Raw genomic sequence first — 14,002 nt, 5'->3', positions numbered from 1 at the left:
TGTACGAAAATAATATGTGCATTAAGTCTTTGGAATACTTTGAAAATCTTTTGCCGTTTAATTGGATGGTTTAAGCCGTTAGTATTCCAAGAGACAAAATTAACGGTCTGAGCCATATTTCTGAAATCAACCCTTTGGTATATAAAGGGTTAACTAAATTATGAACTCATGCACCCGAAAGATGAACAAAAATAAGGGGCGGACCCGGAAGTGACAACATCACGGACATTTTAGTAGTTTAAAATCAGCCCAAATGAAGAAACTAAAAAAAACTGATGTAAAGAACATAAGATTTAGAAAAACACCCCCCACCCAAGAGGAGAAAAGACCTCCCCAGCCAGGAAAAAGCTGGGAAAAAGAAAAGATGAAACTAAATCTACCCCCATATCAGCAGAAGGCAACTCCGTATATAAAGGTTAAAAAAGATCCACCCAAACTCTAAAGAAATAATAATCACTATACTAAAACCAAACTTACTAATATAATTGGTAGTAAAAAAAAACCAAATAAAATATAATCACTAGTAACTTATAAATCAGGTTAAAACCCAAACAAACCAAACAAAAATTTAAACTGTGATAAGAAATGCATTATAGGAAGAAGACGAGAGAAAAAAAAATGGCGAAATCAAAAAAAAGCCAAAAATATTTTAGAGAAGAAACTGCCATCTGAGTAAAAAAAAATTCACCTTCGAAGGATTAATAAAAATGACCAAAGCTAAAGTACAGTGATTGAAGTAAGTAAAATAAAAAGATTAGTACATCAAAAAAAACTTTAACTAGACTATAAAATATAGAGTAAACTTACACCAATAGCCAGAAACAAAATCTGGTTTAGGAAACAAAAACCATCTTGCAACTATCAAAATCACTCATTTATTAGAGATGAGAATCCGTAGCAGTAGGGAGGTTCTCATTCAAAAAGCTTCTCGCTTCAGTTGTAGAAAAGAAAACACACCGAGATGCATTAGGAGGTGATATTCTGAGCTTTGCAGGGTATAAGAGCGCAGGTTTTAGATATTTCTCATAACATTCGGACATCAGAGGTTTAAAAAGAAGCCTTGCCTTCATTACTTCTGGACTAAAATCTTCCACTAATCAAAAATTGAATTCTTGAAATTTGACCATCCCTACATGCCGAGCCACACGAATAAGTTGCTCTTTAACATGCACATAATGAAATCGGACAATTACAACCAGTGGTTTAGCTGAAGCACTTAGTGATCGACGCATAATTCTGTGAGCGCGATCAACTAACGGAGGACTGTCTGGGAATACAGAAGGGAACACATCCTTTAAAAGTTGAGCAAAGTACTTCAAGGGGTCCCCTTGTTCAATACCTTCCGGGAGACCAAGTATGCGTAAGTTCTGTCTTCTGGACCGATTCTCAAAGTCGACACTCTTGGCTTTAAGTGTTTCCACCTGTTTAATCGTCAAAAGTAATTTCTGCTCCAGTTTTTCAATTCTCGCTTCCGAGCGTCCTCTTGCAAAGTTGCGATTAGAACTTGCTGCTGGTTAACTACTGAATCCGTCTTATCCATATAATCTTGAAAAGCCTTTATATCTTGTTTGGAAATTTGTCATTGTTCTTCAAATTTTTCATTTAAAACCTCCAATAATATTTCATAAGTCAATTCAGTGCGCTTAGGATCGGTCTTTTTCTTCTTCCCGTTCCCATTATGATCTTTCCCAGGTTCTCGCCCTTTAGATCTAAGAGCCATTTCTGTATTCATTTCTTCAAAATTCACAATAAACTCTTAAAGATAAGTCCAAGAAAGTAGCAAGAATCTTTTGGTGCAAGTAAAAGTAAGTTAAATAAGGGTGATCATTGGTTAAAAAGAGTAAAGGTTATGGAGCGAATCTGAAACAATGCTCACTCCATGAGCATCTCTTGCTGACCTCCAAAGTTCTAAAATCAAAACAATCTTACTTCCATGTAAATTTTTGCAAGGTGTGCAGCATTAAATTGCAAATTTCCTCTTATAGAGAGTCAATTCAGTATGTTATTGATGACCAACACATGTAATCGCAAGAGGTTTCATTTATTTATTAGCAAGTTAGGTGTACAGACTGTTTTTAAAACAATTATGAAGCTATCAAGCAGCAAGGACATCCAAAAACACAAAACAGCCCGTTTCTATAATAAAATTGATTAAAAATTTGACTAATATAAACTCAGTGGACACTTCATGAAGTACGTCTGCACACCTACTCATTAATACAAATATCTAATCAGCCAAACACATGGCAGCAACTCAATGCATAAAAGCACACAGTCAAGAGGTTCAGTTGTTGTTCAGACCAAACATCAGAATGTGATCTAGGTAACTTTGACTGTGGAATGATGAGAGAAACAAAAAAACATCAAATGAGTGGCAGATCTGTTGGCAAAAATATCTTGTTAATGAGAGAGGTCAGAGGAGAATGGCCAGGCTGGTTCAAGCTGACAGAAGGTGGACACTAGCCATGCATTCCAACAGAGGTGTATAGAAGTGCATCTCTGAACACGCAACATGTCAAAACTTGAAGTGGTTACAGCAGCATAAGACAATGAACATACACCTATTAGGTATACAGCGGGTACCTAATAAAGTGGCCACTGAGTGGAAAATACTAAGATGGAGGACAGGAAGAAAATTCAGAAAATCATATAAATGACCTCAATTTGTGAATCCTGAACTCAGAAGATTTCATTAATGTAAAATTCATCATTGATCATACAGTTGCCAAATGTTGATACAGCAATGGAATCTACAGAGAGAATGTAGAATTAAATATTGTTAGCACACCCTTGAAAACTGTCTATGCATGCAAACATTGAAACAAAAATGCAGATGATGAATCTTTAGGGACACAGCATAAGATCACATGAGGTAAAATGTTATCAGAAACAGGAGGAGACCATTCAGTCCTTCAGGCATGCTCTAAGTATTGAAATTATGGCTGATTTGGTTGCAACCTTAGTCCATATTCCTGTCTACCACCTTTTCATTGCCTTGCTTATCATGTATTTTTCGAGCTGACTTGAAAATATCAAAAATTCCGAACCCATGTCGCATTGAGGAAGAAATCTCTAAAGATTCACAACCATTTGTGAGAAAAAAAAATTACCCTATCTCTGCCATAAAAAATACCTTTATTGAACAAATCCCTGGTTCTAGACTACCCACAAGAGCCAACCCACCATGTCAAGACCTTACTGTATATATTTCAATCATTTCTCCTCACTCCTCTAAACTACAGTAAGTATCGTCTCATCTATTTTGCCTTTCCTCATAAAACAACCTAGCCATTTCAGGTATTAATCTGGTTATCTTTACTCAACTTCTTTCAAGGCAAGAGCATTCTTCCTTGGATGAAGAGTTCAATATAGTTTAAGGTCTCACTGATGCCGCACTACAAATGACGCAGAACTTCCCCAACTTTGTTCTTAGTTTCGCAATCAGTAACATTTTGTTAGTTTTCCTAAGGACTTGATTTACCTGCATACCAGTTTTCTGTGAATCAAGAACTGGTGCACTCAGATCCAATGCACGTCAGGCATCTACAAGCTCTTAGCATTTAGATGTAATGCTTCTCTTTCCACTATGTCAGCAAAAAACGGGAGAATTTCAGTTTCCCATATTATACTATATTTTCTACATCTTTAACCCTTCTACATTTAATTATCTGTAATTAAAAGTAAACAATGCTGTAAACATTGTCCATGAAAAAGTAGTAAAAGCAGAGTCAATTTAACTTGGTAGATGTATCAGGAATAGAGACCGATTTAGGTCAAAACGTTGATTATTATCAACTGTTGTTAACTTGCAAGTCCCAGAACAAACAAATCATAAATCAAAACTTAAATCAAGGAAAAGCAGTGCAAAAGGTTCAAGAGGAAATTCTTAGGATACTGGCAAATTTAAAGTAACAAGTGACCACCAAAGATGGACAAAATTAACAAACAAATTAATATATTAGAACATTTATTTCTCTTTGTTGATGATTATGAGATCATTTCTGGTCACATACTTTAGCCCAGGGGTTCCCTACCTTTTTAATGCCAATGAGCCTTACCATTAACCGAGGGATCCATGGACTCCAGATTGGGCACCGCTGCTTTAGCCAGATACTTAATTCTGGATTAGATTTTGATATAAGAGTAATAAAAGAAATTGAAATTATTTCTTTTCAAGTTAAAGATAATTTTCAAATAAAATTACTTTCAAAGGCACATTTTTGAAATGCCAGTTTCTGCATTACTTTACTCCATTTGCTGAGTGAATATTCATGTGGAATCCAAACAAATTTCAGTCCATTTCAGACCTAAATATTTTGGCCCCTGAACCAGAGAATTCAGGACACTTGGTATTTACATTTTGTATTCATATGTATCCTGATTAATATTTTAGAACTGAAGACAATTATTAAATGTTGTTACCCCACTGACAAGTACATGGTAAAACATGATTTAATTGATATAAATCAATCTGAAAACTTCTGATAAAGAAACTTCTGACCCTGTATCTGGCTGTGATTCAGAAGGGAAAGGGGGAAGAAGAGGTGAGCTGCACTGATAGGAGATTCATTAATTAGGGGAACAGAAAGGAGGTTTTGTGAACGAGAACGAGATTCCCAGATGGTATGTTGCCTCCCAGGTGCCAGTGGCCAGGACATCACAGATTGGGTCCTCAGCATTCTTAGGTGGAAGGGTGAGCAGCCAAAGGTCTGGTCCACATAGGTACCAATGACATAGGTAGAAACAGTGACAAGGTTCTGCAAAGTCAGTTCAGGGAGTTAGGTGCTCAGTTAGAGGACAGGTCCTCCAGGATTGTGATCTCGGGATTGCTACCTGTGCCAAGTGCCAGTGAGGTCAGAAATAGGAAGATCAAATAGTTTAACATGTGGTCAGGAAATTGATGTAGAAGGGAGGGGGTCTGATTTTTGGATCACTGGGCTCCCTTCCAGGAAAAATGGTTTGCCCCTGAACGGGAAGAGAACTAATCTCTTAGCAGAAAGGTTTGCTAGTGCTGCAAGGGGAGGATTTTAAAACTAAAGTTGCAGGAGGTTGGTATCCAAAGATAGTAGAAAGGGTGTGGAGACTGATGCTATTAAGACCTCCGACAAATTCAGGAATCAGAACATTGAGCACTGTGCAACTAATGTCAAGAGCTGCATATATTTCAATGCAAGAAGGGGAGATAGTTGAGCTCAGGGCATCAATCAACACATGGAATTATGATATTGTAGACTTTATATGATATTGAGACTTTAGTGAGACTGGCAGCTCAATATTCCAAGGTCCAGGTGTTTTTGACGTGACAGAGCAGGAAGGATGGTGTTACTAGTCAGAGAAAATATCACAGCAGTGCTTAGTCAGGACAGACTGGACAGCTCATCTAGTAAGACTTTGAGTGGAACTGAGGAATAAGAAAGGTATGATCACATTAATGAGGCTACATTACAGACCACCCAACAGTCTGAGAGATCTAGAGGAACAGGTTTGTAGAGAGATCACAGGCTGTTGCAAGAAACAAAAGGTTGTAATAGTAGTCATTTTAATTTTTCGCATATTGACTGAGAATCCCACACTGTCAAAGGATTTGATGCAATAGAGTTTGTCAAATCTGTTCAGGAAAGTTTCCTTAATCAATAAATAGAAATCCCAACAAGAGAATGTGCAATACTTGTTCTGTCATTAGGGAACAAGTCAGGGCAGATGACAAAATTTCGTGTAGGGGAATACTGCATCTAGTGATAAGAATACCATTAGTTTCAAAGTAAATTTGGAAAAAGATAAGTCTGGTCCACAGGTTGGGATTCCAAATTGGAGAAAGGCCAATTTTATTGTATCAGAAAGGATTGGAGAAGTGTGGATTGGAACAGGCTGTATTTTGGCAAAAATGTGCCTGGTAATGTGGGAGCCCTTCAAAAGAGAAACGTTGAGGTACAAAGCTTATATGTGCCTGTCAGAATAAAAAGGTACAGATAACAGGCTGAGGGACAAATGCCATATTGGGAAAGGTATAACAAAAAAAAGAGAAATAGCATGTATAGGGAGGTAGGATCAAATGAGATGCTTATGGAATATAAGAAATGCAAGAGAACACTTAAGAAATAAATCAGAGGGGCTAAAAGAAGGCATGAAGTTGCCCAAACAGATAAGATGAAGAAGAACCCTAAGGGATTCTACAGATACAGATATGTTAAGAGAAAAAGGGTTGGAAGAGTCAAAATTGGAAGCTCCTCTGGAAGATCAGAATGTAATCTCTGTGTGGAGCCAAAATAAATCTAAAATGGAATTTTTGCATCTGTCTTTACTCAGGTGACAGACACAGAGTCTACAGAGTGAGGCAAAGCAGCAGCAAGGTCATGGAGTTTATACAGATTACGGAGGCAGGCCTGAAACATCAGCTGTACGTTTTTTCATAGATGCTGCCTGGCCTGCTGAGTTCCTCCAGCATTGGAGGAGGTGTTTGCTAGCTGAGGTAGATTAGGGTGGATAAATCTCCAGGGCTTGGCAACATGCTCCACTGGACTCTGTGGAAGGCAAATGCAGATATTCCAGGAGTGCTAACAGAAATAATTAAACTATCCTTAGTGACTGGTGAGGTACCAGAAGATTTTAATATAGCTAATGTTGTTCCGTTGTTTAAGAAAAGCTGTAAAATTATAAGTCAGTGAGTCTGACACCAGTATTGGGTAAGTTATTGGAAGGTACTCTAAGAGACTGGATATATGAATATTTGCATAGACATGGACTGATTATGGATAGTCAACATGGTTTTGTGCACTGTGTCTAACAAATCTTAAGAGTTTTTCGAGGAAGGTACCAGGGAAGTTGATGAAGGCAAGGCATCAGCTTCAGCAAGGCTTTTGTCAAGGTCCTGCACAGAAAGTTGGTCAAGGAGGTTCAATCACTTGGCACTCAACATGAAGTAGCAAAGTGGATTAGACAACAACACACACAAAATGCTGGTGGAACACAACAGGCCAGGCAGCATCTGTAGGGAGAAGCGCTGTCGATGTTTCGGGCCGAGACCCTTCGTCACGACTTTAACCGAAAGGAAAGATAGTAAGAGATTTGAAAGTAGTGGGGGGAAGGGGAAATGCGAAACAGGCAAACAACTAAATATGTCAGGGATGGGGTAAGAAGGGGAGGAGGGGCATGCATGTTCTCCATCTCCCTCTGGTGCTCACCATTCTTTCTCCTGAGGCCTCCTGTCCCATGATCCTTTCCCTTCTCCAGCTCTGTATCACTTTTGCCAATCACCTTTCCAGCTCTTAGCTTCATCCCACCCCCTCCGGTCTTCTCCTATCATTTCCCATTTCCCCCTCCCCCCACTACTTTCAAATCTCTTACTATCTTTCCTTTCAGTTAGTCCTGACGAAGGGTCTCGGCCCGAAACGTCGACAGCACTTCTCCCTATAGATGCTGCCTGGCCTGCGGTGTTCCACCAGCATTTTGTGTGTGTTGTTGTTTGAATTTCCAGCATCTGCAGATTTCCTCGTGTTTGCTCTTTAAGTTGGCTTTGTGGGACAAGCCAGAGAGTGATAGTACATGGTTACTTCTCTGTCTGGAGGCCAGAGACTAGTAGAGTGCCGCAGGGATTGGTGCTGGACCTGTTGTTGTTTGTAACCTACAGCAATTATCTGAATGATAATGTGGTTAACCGAATCAACAAATTTACAGATGACATCAAGATTGAGGGTGTAGTGGACAGCAGGAAGAATAACAGAGCTTGCAGCAGGATCTGCAAAATGGAAAAATGGAATGAAAAATGGCAGATGGAATTTAATCCAGACAAGAGTGAGGTTTTGCACTTCGGTTGGACTGCCCAGAGTAGGTCTTATACAGTGAATAGTAGGGCACTTGGGAGTAGAGTAGAACAAAGGGATCTGCGAATGCAGCGCCATAATTCATTGAAAGTGATGGCACAGGTAAGTTGTTTAAGACATTGGTGAGGCTTAAGTTGGAGTATTGGGTGCAGTTTTGGTCACTGACCTATAGGAAAGATGTAAAAAATGTTGAAAAGGTACAGAGAAAATTTTACAAGGATATTGCTGGAATTGGTGGACCTGAGTTATAAAATTCAATAGATTAGAACTTTATTCCTTGGAACCTAAAAGATTGAGAGGAGATTTGATAGAGGTAGACAAAATTATGAGAGGTATAGATAGGGTAAATGCAAGCAGGCTTTTTCCACTGAGGTTTGGTGGGTCCACAACAAGAGGTCATGGCTTAAGGGTGAAAATTTTAAAGGGAACATGAGGTGAAACTTCTTTACTCAGAGGGTCATGAGTGTGTTGAATGAGCTGACAGCACAAATGGTGTATGCAAGCTTTGGATAGGTACGTAGATGGGAGGGCTATGGTCCGGGTGCAAGTGGATGGGAGTATGCAGTTTAAATGGTTTGGTATGGACTAGATGGGCTGATGGGCCTGTTTCTATACAGCACTTTTCAATAACTCTGTGACTCTAATTTAAATCTTACCTGGCACTAATATATTAGAAATTTTGATCGGAACTTTTAAAGCTTAAGGTATGTGTTCCAATTTTGTTCTTCAATCTGCAAATTTAAGTTGAACAAGCGAAGAATGAGGTTGATCAACCATCCTGTTTGTTCCAATCTTGTATTTCTTTTGCAAATAACCAGTCACTTCAAGGAATGCCTTATTGGCACAGAAATATCCTTTGCCACACAACTAGTATTAGACTTCCATCTTGTAACAAACAATAAACCAAAGCAAGATAACAGAGATGTGCTACTTTCTCACATATTATGTTATAGCATTAAAGTAAAACTTCTGCCAACTCGCTGTTGATTGTTTCGAAACCTAGGTGGACTGGGCATCTAAGTCATGGGGTGCTGATTCCCCTGGAAATGCAGTTGTATATATATTTTAATGTTTTAAATTTACAAGCTGCAATATTCAATAAGATACTAACCTGTTGCTGATAATAACTAAACCTGAGCAGAACCCTCTCACGGTAGACTCGTAATGAAGTAACCGTTACTGTGAATGCAAACAACAGTAATGTAACATACAATACATGGGAATAACAATGAAAAGGCCACTTCCAATAAATAAATGGGTCTAGGGTGGATACTGACGGACACCCTTGCAAATTTACTGTTTGCCACGAAGCAATAATTAAGTTCACACCCATGGAAACTTAGATTTGAATTGTATTGATAATATATTTTAAACTATAACAAACAAAATTAAGAAAAGGGTCCATCTGATACCGTGCATGCAATATTTGGAGTTCACTCCTGTGTAATACAACTGGTTGCAGCACCTCGTTTACTCACGTTACTGAAACAGTTCTGTGCTGAAGAACCAGTCCAAGCCCAAAAACATCCACACAATGTCCAAGGAAAAAGGTGTCAAACTTCCTCCAATGTCTTGCTAGCTTGCTAACTATAAGTTATCTGCACATTCTCTGTGAGACCATAGTCTGCATGAGGATTTTCAGACATCTGTATCTGTCCTTCCAAATTTATTTCTCTTAGCATTTCACCATGCTCTTCTGTTATGGTTGTTGTCTATTTCTTTCTTCCATCTTTCTCCTTCTTTCACAAAACTTCTTTGATCCCCTCCTCTCTCTAGAAAAATAGCTACACATTCTTTTCCCAGACATCTTATTGGCCAAAATGTTAACAAGACAAATCATATTGCCGAATTACAATACACCTAACTTAATCAACTACATTTTTACTTTAAATAGCAAAATATTTGATTATATAATGTAATTAAAGAAACACTCTTTTTATGTATAGATTTGCCTTTTGGGAAGATCTGTGGAAAATCAATGCCTAATAGCATAATCGTATGAATAAAGTAAAGCATGGTCTTAAACCAGGGTATTACATGTGGAACCTTTAATTTGAGATTAAAAAGAAAATGGCAGTATTCATAAAAAAAGTCCAAGTATTTGCTGGCTTTATCCAAATTTACAACAGTTAACATTTTTACCCTATTGCAAGCACTTTTGTTCCATTTCAAATTTCCATGAGACTTTTTCTTTCCTGTCATGTATGCATACAAGTGATCTCAATTAAAGACCTCCATGAAGGCAGGAAAAATCAGGCAGACGTTGTAACCAAATAGAACAGGAAACCATTATTTTTGTTAATGCACTGACAAACCTGTCAGCCCAAATACAGTACTGAGCTGCCAAAACTAACTTTGATCTTTCATTTTTTTTTTTAAACAGACATTTATTTTGGTGGTTTATCCCTTTATGCCTGTTATAAGCCTCTTTATATGTGTAGTATAATATCGGCCTCACCATTATCGAATGTAAAATCAATGAGGTCCAATTCCACCTTCCACTGTCTATCACAATGACACAATGAAATGATAGAACTATTTATTTGCTCCCCTTTACCATGGTCAAACAAAATCAAAATTTCAGAAAAACTTTAAAAAGATTAATTAGATATTTACAAACTTCATTAAAAATGTATCTTCAATTTAGATCATAATTATCATGAACCAACATGAGTGATTCATCAGTGCAAAATACAACTGATTTAACAAAAATTACCTTTGCCTTTCACATGTGTAAAATTACAACAAAGCAATATCAAAGGAAAAATGCCAATATTAATACTGAGATTATTCTGTGCCAAAAAGAGAACTTTGGCAAATAAGAGCCACAGTACAAAACATAGATTCTGGAGGCAATCTAATGTAATGAAAACTGAAGAAAAAGAAAGTCAAAGTGCTGTGCTTCCACCACCATTCAATTTTTTTTCCATTTCTTACAAGAGTAACTTCCAGCTATATTTCTGGGAAAAAAATATTAGTCCCTTCTTTAAACTACTGAAACTCCAGTACTCAATACAGAATTAATTGATTTTTACATTTTTTTAATATCCCACCAGTCTTCAATTCAAGATACTTTTTTTATTGGCTATAGCACAGGTGGATGAACATTTCAGAAGAGAAATGGCAATTTCTTCAGTTTGCCCAATGGAAGGCAATAGCAAACCACTGTTGCTAGATACTAGGTTTCCTAGAATCTATTTGCTTAAGAAAACCATGGTCAAACTCACAAAATGTATCACACAACAAAAGCGTCAAGTGGATCTTCCAAGACAATTCTGAAGATGCTTCACTCGGTAGGGCTGATTCTGGGACCAATGAATTGATCCACTTGACCCAAAACAGGAGTGTGTGGGCCATGGCAGTCAAAGCTCAAACTGGGCATGGCACCTGATGCTTGCATTTTACCTCCATTAAACATTCAACTACAAACCTAAATTTTCAAATTGCCTATCTTGTTTTTACTTCTCAGACATTCACAAAGAAATCAGCAGGTGAAAAATCCCCCACCAGAGCTCCTTCATGAAAGGTTCCCTCAGTCTGTTATGCTCTATCAGTGAGGCTTATTTAAGGATAACCTGACTCATTGGAAAATATTCCGAAGATAAAATTAAAACCTTTGATTACAAATGCACAAAGCTGAGATCACTCCAGATTTTGCATCCAGACTGAAAACTCCAGTCTACCATATGCCTCTTTCCTCTAAATGGATAGAGATCCAAGTTTTACACTGTTCATCAAATAGAAGAAGAAAGCCCTTCCCTCTGAGTGGAGTCATCGGGACGCCATTGTTGACGGCATTTTTTTAAGCAGGCTTTCTTGTTTTTATGAGACCGAGTTGCTAGCTCAATGCTCAACCCAACAAGGATGGAAAGTGTGTTAGGGAGCCGACTGGATTTGAACTCAGGAGCCTTCGCTCCGAAGTCCGGCACCGATGCCACTACCCCACCAGCCGGCCGTTCATCAAATATGCAACATGCAAATAATTTACATACATGTGACCAACCAAAAGAAAAAAATATAAGTGAATTCAAAAACTAACATTATTTGCTATACACCAAAACACTAAATCCTATGTGTGGCTGAACATGTCAACTCATAACAAACAAGTTATACTGAGTTAAACCTAGGTTGAATATCGTAATAAATGTTTTGAATGGCATTATTTACATACATCATTGTCTGAAGTTCTGCAACGAAGCTGGTCGACTTTCCTGATCCTTTCCCACTGCTTGATGCCATATTCCCTCCAGCTGACATGGGACTGGCTGCATTGCTACTCATCTGAAAAACAAAATGACAATATATGTATAAGCAATTAAGAAGGGTTAACTATGTACATATTGTTGACCATGCAAGACTGAGCAAAAAGAATCCTGGCATTGGGTATCTGAGGCATTGAGTACCTGAGCAAAGAAGTCATGATAAACTTTTATAAAATACTAGCTCAGTGGAGTGTTAAGTCCAGCTCTGGGTGTCAGGATTTAAGAGATGCAAAGTAATTTACTAGAATGACAAACATGGATGGATTGGAATGTAGGAATCTAAAAAGGGAAGGAGATAGTTAAAATCATTAAGCATCTCAAGACAATGGAGAGAGAAACTGTTGCCATTGGGAAAGGCACAAGACCATAGATCAGGATGTTCACAAATATATAAAACTGAATAGCTGGATTAACAGCTGGTCATTTTGAGGATGAGACTTAAGAATTAATAATAGAAAGCAAAGAAGAGAGCAGCGGAATTTGAGCAAACAGAGCAAGAACTGTGCTCCAGCAGGAGAGTTTGAACAAACACATCGTGGTTAGCTTCTTGGTAAAAGACACTAAAAGCAACTCTTGAAAAATCTAGGAATAAAACAGAATCAGAAACTTAAAACAGTTACGATCACTACAGAAAAGTATGAGGCAGACATGGGAATAAAGACTGGCAAATCCACGGCCCCTAAAAGTATGCATGCTTGGGTTTTTAAAGTTGCTGCAGAGATAATGAATACATTAGATACAAAATTCACACATTCACAAATTCCTTTCATTGTTTTATAGAACTCTATATGCTCATCCCTTCACCTCCTATACTCCAAATAAAAAACCCCCAAACTATCCAATCTCTCTGTAATTCAAGCCCTCTAGTCCTAGTAACATCCTTGTGAATCTTTTCTGCATCCTTTCTAGTTTAATACCACCCTTCATATAGCCAGGCACACTTTCCAAACATGCTGTGTTCAGTTTTGAGACAAATGCTAAAGAAACCGCAAGGTTGCCACCCGATGTACCACAAGGTGCAGAGAGGAGCAATCATATAGGTAGGCAACCAAAACCGCACATAGTATTCCACATGTGGTCTTGCCAGTACCTTGTACAGTTGTAACATGATGACCTAATTCTTATACTCAACTTTCAAAGCAACAAACACCAGGAATACCAAATATCCTCTTCACCACCCAGCCCCTACTTCCAGAAAACATGGTACTTGGATCTTTAGGTTTGTTGTAAAGGACAATACAAAGTCCTACCCTAGTTTGTGAATGACCAATGCTATGAGGGGTATAGACAGAAAAAAGCAAACAGGGTTTTTCCACTGACGTTAGCTGGGACCAAATCAGAGGTCACAGCTGAAAGGTGAAAAGTTAATGGGGAACATGAAGGAAATGTCTGGGGTTTCCATCGATACAGCTATTTCAACTGCTCTTTTAAAATGTAAGTTGTGCTTCAGTGAGGAACCGTTTTTGAATGCTTTCTTTAAGATTCTACATCTAAATGATTTTTCAGGGCATCAATAAGCCCATCATTGAATAGACAATGCTCAGAAAATATCTTCAATTCAACCACATACGCTGAAATGAACTCCCCCACTCCCCCAACTTACTTTGGATTCTGCTTATGAAACCTAAATGGTTTTGGTTCAAAATGTTCCTGCATTACTTTGACAATATCCACAAAGCTCACTTTAGTTGGAGTAGTTGAAGCAGCCAAATTTCTAATCAAACTGTATGCCTTCAAGTCCAAATGCACTCAGCAAAATTTCTACATGTTTCTCATAGACTATTTCATTTGCTTTAAAGTACTGCTTGATCCATTCAGTACACAAAATCCAGTTATCCATTGTGTAATAAAATGGGTCAGTCTTTCTGATGTAGCCAGCTATTTCTGTTTTTTTTTTTAAATGGCTATTATCACTCAGTA

The 14,002-nt window shown here is 38.0% G+C and overlaps 2 protein-coding genes across 6 annotated transcripts in view; one reads left to right on the top strand and one right to left on the bottom strand.

The window, feature by feature from the left end:
- Nucleotides 1-14,002, top strand: part of runx2a (RUNX family transcription factor 2a) — a 174,051-nt gene that overhangs the window by 44,842 nt on the left and 115,207 nt on the right. The window lies entirely within an intron of this gene.
- Nucleotides 1-14,002, bottom strand: part of supt3h (SPT3 homolog, SAGA and STAGA complex component) — a 396,945-nt gene that overhangs the window by 358,648 nt on the left and 24,295 nt on the right. For all 4 annotated transcript variants that reach the window (XM_059981629.1, XM_059981630.1, XM_059981627.1 and 1 more), the window contains one exon: nucleotides 11,992-12,101. In XM_059981629.1, the coding sequence (XP_059837612.1) occupies nucleotides 11,992-12,101 (110 nt within the window). The remainder of the gene's footprint in view (nucleotides 1-11,991; nucleotides 12,102-14,002) is intronic.

The sequence above is a fragment of the Hypanus sabinus genome, chromosome 10 (assembly GCF_030144855.1).
Source record: "Hypanus sabinus isolate sHypSab1 chromosome 10, sHypSab1.hap1, whole genome shotgun sequence".
NCBI lineage: Eukaryota > Metazoa > Chordata > Chondrichthyes > Myliobatiformes > Dasyatidae > Hypanus > Hypanus sabinus.
The sequence above is the reverse complement of the archived record's forward strand: the minus strand, read 5'-3'. Positions and strand labels throughout refer to the sequence as shown.